A 13433-nucleotide genomic window follows, 5' to 3' on the forward strand; every position below is an offset into this window, starting at 1 on the left:
AGAATGGAGGGCTCGAGACCGAAAAGCACGTGCCAATATTGGACTCTTTTTGGATGAAAGCCAGTTCAAAGTCGTGAGAAATTATGATAGCGCTCGTGCTATGTGGAATGCGTTCAAAGAGCACCACGAAAAAGTGCCATGTCGACGATTGTACACTACTTGAATATGTTGTGTAGTGCTAGTATGTCAGAGGGCGGTTGCATGGAAACGCACCTTGAGCACATGGAAGATTTGTTCGATAAGCTTGCCGCTGCGGGCCAGAATCTCGAAGAATCGTTACGTATTGCGATGGTGTTTCGCAGTGTGCCATCATCATATTTGAGTTTGGTGCAAGGTTTACAGAGTCAGGTTAACCCGGACTGGACTGTGCAAATTGTGAAAAATCGTTTACTAGAAGAATATCGCCAACGTCAGAATCGCAGTAAATCGCTTACACAAAATGTAAAAGCGATGAGGTTAGATGCGGGAACCAATAAGAAAGAGCGTGTGTGTTATTTTTGTCAGCAGCCAGGTCACCTTCGGAAGCATTGTAAAAAGTGGCTTGCTCAGAAGAAGGTTGAAAGTGAAAATAAGTCAAAGGGACAGAGTGATAAAACATGAAAAAGCTAAACATGCTGATGGTCCAGATGACGCCAACGGTAGTGCGGTATGTTTCGTGGCCGGTACAGTTATTCGAAATAGCTGGGTAATCGATAGTGGTTCCACATGCCATATGACAAGTGACAGATCGTTTTTCGCGGAGTTAAATGACAGTGTTGATTCCACAGTAACATTGGCCGACGGAAATAAAACCAAAGCAACGGGAATCGGTAACGGTATTGTGTACGGTGAGAACGCGTGAGAGAGTCGAAATTACTCTGAAAAATGTACTCTATGTTCCGAAATTAGACGGCGGGTTGATTTCCGTGGGAACGTTAGTCGCGAATGGTTTTCTCGTGAAGTTCGGTGTGTCGGGTTGTGAAATATGCAATGATCGCGGTAAAGTGGTAGTTATCGGAGAAAAGTGCGGTAGTCTGTATAGGCTGAAAATTCGAGAGTCTTCAACGAAGGTAGCTGGTGATCACCATGAGCGGCATACGTGGCATCGTCGAGTCGGGCACAGAGAACCCGATGTTTTACGACGTTTGGAATCGGAGGATCTGGTGCGTGGATTCAAAATGAATGACTGTGGTGTGCGTAGCACATGTGAAAGCTGCTTGAAAGGTAAACTGACCCGAATGCCGTTCCCCGCGTTGAGCACGCGTAAGACTTCGAAGCCGCGGGAATTGATTCACACTGATTTGTGTGGACCCATGGAGAACACCACACCCTCAGGTAATCGATACATTATTACAATGATTGACGACTATAGTCGGTATGCTGTGGTTTATTTACTGAAGAGCAAGGATGAAGCTGCCAGTAAAATCAAACAATATGTTCGTTGGGTGCACAATATGTTCGGTTTGAAGCCCCTCGTCATTCGCTCGGACGGTGGCGGCGAGTATGTGAACCGAGAGCTCCAAGAATTTTATGAATTGGAAGGAATTAAAGCGCAGTATACGATGCCTTATTCTCCTCAACAAAATGGGATAGCTGAACGTAAAAATCGATCGTTGCAAGAAATGGTTTTATGCATGTTAGCAGATGCGAATTTGCCAAAGTTATATTGGGGTGAGGCTGTAATGACGGCGGCATATCTCCAGAACCGTTTACCGTCACGCGTGATTAAGAAAACACCATTTGAGCTCTGGACAGGAGAGATACCAGATCTGTCTGATCTCAGAGTATTTGGATGTGACGCGTATGTGCAAGTTCCAGAACAGAAGCGATTGAAACTAGATTACAAATCGGTGAAGCTTACTTTTGTGGGTTATGCAGAAGATAGAAAAGGTTTCAGATTTGTGGACCGTGGAACAAATAGAATTACTGTCAGTCGAGACGCTAAGTTCATTGAATTGGGAAACAGTACTGACAGAAATGAAAAACGAACTGAATCACCTGAAAATTTGCAACCGGAAGTAGAGCTTGAAATCACTGATAATGAACGCAATAATATCGAGGAAGTGAACAGCGATCCTGATGATGATAATGGTATTCTGTCATCCGACATTGAAGGTTGGAGTGATGCTGTTTCAGATGGTTCTATTCCAGCAGAAGATGTTCGTGTTCAGGAGGAGCAGGAAGTGCTGCCTCAAAATAGGCGTAACCGTGGTATTTTGCCTTCCCGTTATAGTGATTACGTTGTGAGCATCGTGAAGAATAGAGCTGAAGAACCGACGGATTACCGTGAAGCAATTCAGGAAACTGACTGGAAGGCAGCAATGAATCAGGAAATGGAGTCTCATGCAGAAAACGGAACTTGGGACTTAGTACAGTTGCTACCTGGAAAGAAAGCTATTGGATCGCGCTGGGTATTTAAGCTGGAGCGTAATGAACAAGGTGATGTTGTGAAACATAAGGCTAGACTTGTCGCCCAAGGTTATAAACAGCGATACGGTGAAGACTATCTGGATGTTTTTGCACCGGTTACGAGACAGGAAACTTTCCGAGTATTATTGGCGATAGCGGGGAAACGTGGTATGATTCTCAATCATTTTGACGTGAAAACGGCGTATTTACATGGAAAAATTGAGGAGGAGATTTATATGCGGCAGCCCCCTGGATTTTCAGTTACTGGGAAGGAGAAATTTGTCTGTAAACTGAAAAAGAGCATCTATGGGCTCAAGCAGTCAGCGCGTTGTTGAACCAAGCGCTTCATAGTGTGTTAGTCAAACTCAGATTCAAATAGTGTTCATCGGATAGCTGTCTGTATATTCGAAACGATGACAGAGGTATTATTTTCTTGTTGATTTACGTCGATGATATTTTGATTGGATGCAAGGAAGAAACCATGATTATGAGTGTTTTCGAATCGTTACGCAAAGAATTTGACGTCGTAAACCTAGGTGAAGTAAAGCATTTTTGGGACACAAAGTTCAGCGTGAAAATCGTTACTACAGCATACGTTTGACAAGTTACATCAAGACGCTGATTAGAAAATTTGGTCTTGAAGAATGCAAGCCATCGAGTACCCCAATGAATCCCGGGTATCAAGGAGCAGATGATACGAGTCAAGCTTTCTCGGATACTTTCCTGTATAGGAGTCTTGTGGGAGCACTTTTATATGTAGCTGTAAATGCGAGGCCAGATATTGCAGTCAGTGTTTCATTACTTGGTCGAAAAGTTAGTGCGCCGACTGAGATGGATTGGAAAGCTGCAAAACGTGTCGTGAGGTATTTGAAGGGAACAATGGAGGTTCGATTGAGATTCGATCCAGGGAAGGATTGGACATTGGTCTGCTACTCCGATGCTGATTGGGCAGGAGATCACGCAAGCAGGAGATCTACCACTGGATTTATATTTTTCTTTGGCAACGGTCCTATCGCTTGGGTGAGTCGTCGTCAGACATGTGTCAGTTTATCTTCGATGGAAGCGGAGTATATCGCGTTAAGCGAGGCGTGTCAAGAACTTTTGTGGCTTCGACGGTTGATGGCAGATTTCGGCGAGGATCTATCGAAAGCAACAACGATTTTCGAAGACAATCAAAGTTGCTTGTCATTTGTAAAAGCTGAACGCACAAGCAAGAGGTCTAAGCATATAGATACCAGACACCATTTTGTGAAAGACATGGCGGAAAGAGGCGAGATTAAGTTGGTGTACTTCCCTACAGAGAAAATGTTAGCCGATGCATTCACGAAACCATTAGCGGCGACCAAATTCAGACAGTTGGCAGAGATGTCAGGATTCGTGATGAGCAAGTTCGGTGCTCGTTGAGGAGGAGTGTTGAAGGAATCACCGACCACCTTTGTTATAAACACCATGGATTCCTACCCCTTGTAATGTCATTATTTCAGTAGTTGCAGCCAACGCTATACAAACTTATAATGCAGTGACAGTTACATTTTTGTACCAGTTAGAAATTATATCCCGTAGAATAAAGACGTGTGATTATTGAGAAAGTATCTTTAATTCGATTACGGATGTGTTCCTTTCTTTTTCTTGCTCCGCTACTTCGCCGGTTCGTTTCGTGTTAAATCTGCGGGTTCTGCCCACAGTGTTTTGTGTAGAAAATATTTGATCAGTACACGTTGACCAAATTTTATCTGTCAAAAAGAGTCAAATATTTGGCTTCGGTCAAACAGTGTATGAGCACCCTAACAACGGCAAACATCCCTTCTAATGAAACATGCAGCAAAACGAAGTGAACTACGCCATTGAACGCCAATCTTACCCAGTTTCCTATATTTTCGAGCGGTTATAGGTACAAAGTGGACCGAGCGACGTAAAGTGCTACAAAAGTGCTGGAACCATACCCCGCCTTGCCTCCCCACAGGCAGCACTCTCTACACTTTCAATTATAATTGTATGCGATTATTTATACTGAGCGAATAGGCATCACTGCAGCGATACCCTTAGAAAAATCCTCGGTCGAAAACTACTAAATACATTTGGTAATGCAAAATTAGTAGAATGTACAATTTTTTTGTAAATATTGTCAACAAACCCGCATCCCTACCAGAGATTAGTATATTTTACTCGATAACATTAGTAAGCTTGGATATTGTCATATCTGAAAATTGGTGAGGAAAGCGCGTATTAACCATTTTCATTGTTCCCATAAGGCAATACGGAGGTATAATAAGGATATAATTCTGATACGTGCATTTTCGGCGAGAAAATGTAGCCGATATTGGGCTTCCGAATCATGGTTCTGCTTGGCATATGTGTTTATTAGTACGGTCGAAAATGACTATAGATTGGTAGTATTTACCAAAAAATTCGTTATATTTACTAATTATTTCTCTCAGTGTAGCTTTTCTCCTTCTCGTTGAACTGTCAAAACATGAAACATGAAAGTGTTAAAGAAACAGTCGCCAATATCAGCTGGTTTTAGGGATTCTATTCTCAATTGGAATACTGCTCGGTAAAACAACACAGAGAAAACTTCCAATCGAAGTATGGACAGGTAACAGAAGTATTTTGTTTCATTGCTTTCGATCTACAGAACATTTTACCTCTATCTCATATTTTTCAGAAACCCTTAAACTCTCAATGGCACAGCAATATTCCGTTGCAATCGATACGGGCGATCGAAGAAAACTTTAATTGCAGTTTTCATCAAATTCTTCAAACGACAGACATCATCAGGTAGAAGTGATGTGAGGACGGAGAAGGTGGTTTCGAAGAAGACAAAAACTCGATCTGTGTCAATAAGGAAACATTATGCAGTAGCTGCAACCAGCCATCCACTGAAATCCCAATAGTCGATGATGAATTCTCCTGCTGTCGCTGTAGAGCACAAGATGCGACGAAAACAATTGAGCTGAGAGTGGATAAAGTTCCGAAGAAAATTTGCACTTGTCGGGGATTTGCTGCTGACAACATGAACGCTGCAAATGTTTGCTTTCAATATTAGTGGCATTGTATTAAGTTTGAAAGCATTATATGAAAAATAAATGTTTGGAAACAACGCAATTTTATTTTTTTTGACGTAGGACTACGTCTTTCATTTCTATACCGGGGTGTAAAATCAAAGTTTCAAAAACGAAAGCGTTACGCCGGAGACCGAGATTTTGAGCGTTAATAGCTCCTAAACAATTGATCGAAATGGTATGATAAACACTTCATTCGAAAGATAAAATGTCTACGCGTTCTATACTTTTTACTTTCTGATCCAAAAACTTGTGTCATTAGGCTTAAAATTGCTTTAAAAACAGGCTATTGAAATCACCAATCGGTATATAAGAGAGCGCCGCTCGGAAATCCACTCAGTTCAAATTGAACAGCGATTGGAGCATGTTGTCGCTGTTGTGGTGAAGCTCTTCGTTTATCATGAAAGCGCGGATGAACGGTGTCACCAAGAGCCTGTTTGTGCACCTTAGGCCAGAAGGGAATCCATCAAGAGGAGAGTGATGCCACAAACGGTTCCCCGGGAAGATCTCGAAGCAGCCGCTACACACACACACACACACACATACACGCGCGGAATTCTTTCCGTTTGGATGCCATTCAGCATCGAGAAAGATCCGGAAAATAATTTGCCGGTTCCTCTGGGAATTTAAAAATACATTCATGTGAAAGAGTTTATTTGAATGTTTTCTATCCATGTAACACTGTGAGAAAATATGTTTCAATCAAGTGCTATTAACAGATGGTTATCGAGTTAGCATTAACCATTGGTGGGATTCCAGTATCGAGGAAAATGTGGAAAAATCCAATCGTTACTGAAAATAATCTGCCAGTTCCTCTGGGAATTTAAAAATACATTCATGTGAAAGAGTTTATTTTAATGTTTTCTATCCATGTAACACTGTGACCAAATGTGATTCAATCAAGTGCTATTAACAGATGGTTATCGAGTTAGCATTAATCACTGGTGGGCTTCCAGTATCGAGGAAAATGTGGAAATATCTAATCATTACTGAAAATAATCTGCCAGTTCCTCTGGGAATTCAAAATTACATTCATGTAAAAGAGTTTATTTGAATGTTTTCTATCTATGTAACACTGTGACCAAATACATTTGGTTTTGTGATTTTTCAATCAATCGCAATTAACAGGATAGCTTCTGAAGATTATTCTTCCCCATCAGTAGGATATTTCCGTATCTAATATTGTATGCGCCCGCAATCGATTATTGCTCAGTCGCCGAAAGTTCCGAGCTCAGAGAGTTCATTCCTCTCTAGTTTGCCTTCCAAATTGCCATCGTAAACCACGCCTTCTCTCGATTCAATCACGCACAAAAAGCATACTTATGCGATATTCTGGTTGTGAGATGCATTCATTTTTCGTGAGGACATCGACAAGACAACATCGTTGCTGAGGGTGCTGGTCGACGAAGGATCGAGATCTGCCCTGAAACGCAAGCAGTTTGTTTGAACTGTGAGGGAGCACAGAGAAGCCTATCCTTCAGGAGAAGAGAAGGTGACCATCGAAGTAGCCGCTACACACACACATACACGCACGGAATTCTTTCCGTTTGGATGCCATTCAGCATCGAGAAAGATCCGGAAAATAATCTGCCAGTTCCTCTGGGAATTTAAAAATACATTCATGTGAAAGAGTTTATTTGAATGTTTTCTATCCATGTAACACTGTGACCAAATACATTTGGTTTTGTGATTTTTCAATCAATCGCAATTAACAGGATAGCTTCTGAAGATTATTCTTCCCCATCAGTAGGATATTTCCGTATCCAATATTGGATGCATAAAACCTTGTGTCTCCAACGTAACGCTCTCGTTCTCGAAGTCCCCCAAATATTCATTCATTCAGAATGAATTCAAACAAATGATCTCTAAATCAACGATAGTCCTACGTCGCCCATGCGGTTATACCATAGATATAACCCACTTCCTGTTTTGTTCCTTGGAAACTTTAAACTTTCTTCAAAACAAATACTGCCATAATAAGGTTCGAGCAGTTTTTCAATCGGTCGACGCGGTGCCAGATTGGCACAGGTTTGGCTCGTAATTGGTTGTCGAATACGAAGGGTAGGTCGTCAAAATCATTGCAAAATGGCACGATATCGGCATCGTTGTCGACACCATTTGTTGGGACCGATTCGACACAACAATGTAGAGTGGGTAGATATATACCACATCGAATTTGGCACATTGCATCGCATCGCAAGGTTGCCAGATTGATTTATTATATTTATTATAATAGTAATCAGAATTTAGTTGGATATGATTGAGAAAACAAATTGTACAGTGAAAATTGTAATAAAAATAATTTAAAATTGAGATAGTTTTACTGATATTCATTTATTTTTTATTATTCCAGTTCAATGATATTATATATTTGGTTTCTATGATAGGGAAATCAAAGATCTTTTTCTTTGGAACATAGTTAAATAATAAAATCGGCAACCAGGAATGACTGATTCTACTGTATAGAATGTATTAGGTTATATCATATCGGATCATATGTATGAGTTTTAACCGCTGTTGAATTAAATTTCAGATAGCCGGGCGAGATAGCTGGTGGAGAAGAATCCAGACGATATTTTCGAATATTTTCGTGAAATGTTTATTATAGCCTCACGAATCGCCATTTTTATATATGAGTATTTATTATGTTTGTAGAAATAATAATTGTTTAATTGACTTGTGTTGGGAGTGGAATATAAATGTTTAAAATGGCACAGATTGATGTTTGGTGAAAGCTGCTCCGATGTGGGTTCGAACTCCGGTCGTCTGGATTCTTATCCACCAGCTATCTCGCCCGGCTATCTGAAATTTAATTCAACAGTGGTTGAAACTTTCGAGTGCATCAGAATTTCATTGACATTTCAATATGATGTAATATGTTCTTTATTAGGATCTAATATTATTTACTGTTTCATGATTTTCTTCAGCATGCAACACGATTTGCTACAGTACTGAATCGATTTAAATTATACGCTTATACGACACACAAACTGCATCAGCGTAATATACGCATATGATGCGGATTACATATATTTTACGACAATGTACATCATAAAATTGATGTTTGTTATATCGAATAGCGACTTAATTTGATAATGGTATATAAAATCGAGTTTTGCATTTTATGCGATTTCAAATATACACGACACATACTTTGATTGATATTATATGCAATTATGATTTATTCGGATTTCTTGTAAGACTTGGCACGTGCAAAATTATACGATTTAATGTTGGCTGGGCAGATAGTGTAATCTCTATCAGATTAGAAGGCTCGAATCCAGTTTTAAAATGCTAAAATTTGAATGAAAATTTCTACATCATGTTATTTAATTACTTGAAATACGTATTTTTGACTCTTATTTAACCGTTTGTCTATACATTTCTGATATTTTGACTGAAACTTTTCATTATAATATAAAATAGTCTTCAAACAAAATTTTCGTATGTTTTTTTTTTCCACGTGTTAAAAAAGTGTATTTCATTCAGAGATCGAAATGCTCACCGATTTGAGACGAGACACATCCGTTTTCACCAACAGGTAAAAATGGCTGAAAATATAGGAGGCGAGAGAATGTTATACGCTCACTTCGATTCTCGCGAGAAATCCAATGCCGATTTTTATTTTTCGTCGAGTTATGATTGCCGAAAAATGGTTTCGTTTTCAGTGACTCCTTGATGCCGATAATGGTTTTTCACTTCTTCAGTACAGCTGAAAACATTGCATGAAAATATGCGGCAATATTGGGTTTCATCGTGAAGTAAACATGAGATGGATTTATATTTGTACAATTTAGACGCTGTCCAAATGCAGATCGTTTGGACGCTGTACTAACAGACTAACGTTGCTAAAATTAGCTTTATTTTTTCGCTCCATATTTTCAGAACCAAATGAGAGACGAAAAAGCATTCTCGTTGAACTTCCGAGATAAAGGTTTTCCACATCTCTTTCTCTCTGAAAAACAATTTTCGGTGAAAAGGAAGAGACAAAAATATCAACAATACACGGTTCATCGAAAATTAGATTGATTGACTGAATATTTATCGCGCAGCCGAGCGAGAATTTCGATCTCTGATTTCATTTAAATAGAATACTAATTCGATACGGATAAGTTAATTTTTATTCATAATTTTAATTTTGAAAGTGCGAAAAGCGCGAAAATCAACAAACACAGCACAAACGAAAAACAGAATGTGAAGAACAAGTTAGAACCAGGAAAGAAAAACAGCAAAATGGACTCAACTTTCGTAGGCATTGGTGAAGAATACATGCAAGCAGAATATTTAGATGAACATTTAGAAGATGTACTACCGGCCAACATTCATTCGAGCTGTTCTATTGCTTTAGAACAAATCACTGTCAGCGAAGCTAATAGCAAGCCCGATCAAAATGACCGTCCCGTGAAATACAAGAGACGAAAGTATAATGTCCTCACCATCAAAGATAAGAACATAGTCTTGGACCTGCTAAATTGTGGTAAGACTGTTCTACAAGTGGCTGACGAAACGGGCCTTCCACGGTCGACGGTTTACGGAATCAATAAGCAAAAAGTTGGCCAACAAAACGATCTAGTTTCGCAAACGGATAAGACTTCCGATGCATGCATGTCTCATTGTGGTTCTACGGAAAACGTCAGAAACACATACCGATATCAGAGGCACATTTAAGTGAAAAATGCAAACTTCTCCACGAAACATCGTGCACGACGCCCGATTGTCGATTTAGAGCAAGTTATGGTTGACTACGTAGTTTCAATGCTAGAAACGGGATCAGAACGTTAACTGTCTCGGGAGAGAAACTTGACGCGGATATTGCAATTGCTGATTTGTTCTACTCCGTCTTCGTTCCTGAAATCAAACGGAACGCAGCTGCACAGAATAGACCGACTCAAATGCTTATTATTCTAGATAATTGCACCGCACATTGCAGTAAAGATAAGTTTCAAGTGGATGACGCAGAAATTCAGGTGATCTTCCTTCCTCCAAATATGACAAACATTCTGCAGCCTATGGATCAAGGCACCATCAATGCTTTTAAGGTTAATAATGTCATTACATTTTCGAATAAAGATATACTTCGCCTACTGCTCCACCTCGGTATGTACCTCATTGATTCTGAATGTTAGAATTATGTTATTTCGATATTTTTTTATTAGCACAACTAGAAATACGAATTACACCAACTACAACATTTATTTCATTCCAATTTATTCACTAGGCAAAAAATAGGATGAATATATTATACTCGAATGAACAAACTTCGACTATTGTGCTTTGTTTTTCACATTCGTAGCGGCTAATTTTGAAATCAAATAGAATTTGAGTTTCGAACACCGATAAACATTGATTTTAACCGTAGACTTTCTCTGGCTGGCTCGAATACATACGAAAATAAAAAAAAGAACGAGTCACAAAATGTTTGTTCCTTTGATCGAAACGAGTTGATACATTATGTAATGAGGAAAAAGTTGCAAGAAAACAAATTTCCAAGCAAAATAACATGATAAATCAATCTAATTGACACCGCATGACCAAGGACATCCCTACCTACAGTGTTAAACAGGAAGTGACGAATTTTGATCACTGCGATATATTTTTTCATTCAACCATCAAATTTCAGAATCAAAATCTCCAAACTGATATCAATGTTGTGCAATCTGCCAGCACTTGCATCAAACTTGCACAACAAAACACACACACTAAACAAACAGAACTCCAATACTTGCAAAGTTGTTTTCGTATCCGCACGGGAAAGAGTGTGTAGCAAGTAATTTTTAGCATGAATCCGCATGAATCATTCTGCCAGCTCTCATTTCCTAATGTTGCCTCATAGAAGTGTGTCGATAAAATATCTCGTGCTTATCAAACGGTGAAAATGGATTACTAGTTGCAAGCAGCTAGCAGCGCACCCTCGGTGCTCAAGTACACCCGAAAACATTAGAGGATTAACATGATGTGAGTAAATAGCGAAGGCGAAGTAATTTGCGGTGGATTACCTTTCCCATGCATTTTTGCGGGTCGCCATGTTGGGTGTTCAGGTGAAAATATGTTCGATGGCATAGCGCTACGCGAAGGGGCTCGAGGTGTCTGATTGGAAAAAACGCGCTGTTTTGTGGGTTGCATTCAAAATTGCACAAAAAAGTGGTGGAGAAGAAAATAGTGGGCAATCGATCATATGTGTTTGTTTTTGAGACGCGGTATAGCACATTAAAATGACGTAATTTTTTACCCCCTTCATTAGAGAGAGCCTGGTACATGTTTGGAAGTGGTGGCGTGATACGCAAACAAGTGGATGAGGCAGCGGCAGTGCGTATTCCAGTAAAATAATGGGTTGCAGATTGTATCAATAGGGTCTCGTATATGTCGACAGAGAAAAGCTCTTAACATATAATTGCTGTCCGCGTGATGACGTATTTTGAAATGCGTTTTGCTTTTTTTTTTAATACATTGTGCATTTTGGGATGAATTCATTTGACGAAAAATGCACCGGTTAAAGCGGGAAGCGAAGCCGAATCCCCGGCCTGATAATGTGTCGCTAATCGCTCTGCCACGTGAGCATTTAATCCACCTATTCTCTATTCACTGTTCCTAAGTTGATTGCAGTGTTTAGCATACTTGAACGTTTTATTCTGGTGTTGTAAAGCGTTTGTTTGATTATAAACAACGCTTCTATCAACCATGTGCGAAGTGTTATTGCACACAACAGCGATGTTCCGTTGTATACCAAACCGACCACCAACATTCAAAACAAATTCTATAAACCTGCGAGCCAGTCAAAATTAACAACAGAGCAAAAATCAAAATTTCTAATATTTAGTAGCAATCCCCTCACCCTTAATACCCTTCATTTAAACTATTTTGAATAGATTCTACGTAGATCACGTAGTGTACACATTTGCTTTAGAACTATGAACGCAATTGAGCCTATTAGTTGTTTACTTCTCATGATTGCAAATGCAAACGCTTCGATCAGTCACACATCGAGTAATTTCACTACTCTACTGAGCGTACACATTTTGAACACAACACATTTGGCGCTTCAATTTTATTGATATAGTTAGAAGATATAAGGGTGCTTGTTTTTACCGGAAAATTCATTTCCACATTTGGGAATTCAATTTTCCTATTTTCCTTTAGAGCTTTTCGAAAATTTTCAATTGTCATGTTTCTTTAATATGGTTGGTTTTTTTTTTTTTTATCTTCGCTTATTTTTCGTCGGCCTATTTCCGCCACTTTAGTGCCAATCACCGACATCAGGGAGGCGACTCCACCTGTTCCTACCTATCAGACTCAACAACTCATGAGCCGGGCCAACTTCTTTTACTTCCGCTCCGAAGGAAGACGTAACCAGAGATTTTTCGCCTCAGAAAATCCCAACGACGCCAGCTGGGATTGAACCCAGGCCGATCGGATTGTGAGGCTGTTACGCAAACCATACAACCACTGGCGCCGTCAATATGGTTGGTTGAAATGTGTGTAATTTTTTATGGGAGCCTCCTTCTCCTTCCAGAAGACTTGCATTATATTTTTTGTACTCTTAAATTCTCACATCCCAATTTTGGTTCCATTTGCTCGATTAACTCTTGAGTTATGCAGAAATTTGGGTTTTGTTTGTTTGAAGACCCGCCTCTCCCCCTATCAGAGGAGGGAGGTATGTCAAACCATCAAAGAAACATTACTCGTGCCCAAAAACCCTTAGATGACAAGTCTGGCTCCATTTGCATGTTTAGTTCTCGAGTCATGCAGAAATTTGTGTGAGAGGAGGAGTGTCGAACCATTCTAGAAATATTTCTTGTCCCCTAAAATCTCCACATGCCAAATTTCATTTGCTTGACTAGTTCTTGAGTTACACAGAAATCTGTGTTTCAATTGTATGACAGCTCAAGGGATTTTAATCCGAAGATCAATCGTCCCTGTCGACTCCAGTATCGAAACCGGATGGAGTTGGAGATGTTGCTGGAGGAGATAGAGACGTGTCTCTAG

General features: G+C 39.7%; 3 protein-coding genes and 1 long non-coding RNA gene across 4 annotated transcripts in view; 3 read left to right on the forward strand and 1 right to left on the reverse strand.

The window, feature by feature from the left end:
* Positions 1 to 13433, reverse strand: part of LOC129775485 (60S ribosomal protein L7) — a 61857-nt gene that overhangs the window by 17294 nt on the left and 31130 nt on the right. The gene's annotated exons all lie outside the window — the stretch shown is intronic.
* Positions 3055 to 3792, forward strand: LOC129773420 (uncharacterized). Its single transcript, XM_055777027.1, has one exon. The coding sequence runs from the start codon at positions 3055 to 3057 to the stop codon at positions 3790 to 3792; it is 738 nt and encodes a 245-aa protein (XP_055633002.1).
* On the forward strand, positions 4226 to 5488 carry LOC129775486 (uncharacterized). Its single transcript, XR_008742969.1, has 2 exons — positions 4226 to 4984; positions 5054 to 5488. It is a non-coding gene; the product is annotated as an uncharacterized LOC129775486 (long non-coding RNA).
* LOC129775484 (activating transcription factor of chaperone) overlaps positions 11246 to 13433 on the forward strand; it is a 53880-nt gene continuing 51692 nt past the window's right edge. Inside the window, exon 1 of the mRNA XM_055780279.1 lies at positions 11246 to 11405. The gene's annotated coding sequence lies outside the window, so the exon portion shown is untranslated. The remainder of the gene's footprint in view (positions 11406 to 13433) is intronic.

This window comes from Toxorhynchites rutilus, chromosome 3, assembly GCF_029784135.1.
Source record: "Toxorhynchites rutilus septentrionalis strain SRP chromosome 3, ASM2978413v1, whole genome shotgun sequence".
Classification (NCBI taxonomy): domain Eukaryota; kingdom Metazoa; phylum Arthropoda; class Insecta; order Diptera; family Culicidae; genus Toxorhynchites; species Toxorhynchites rutilus.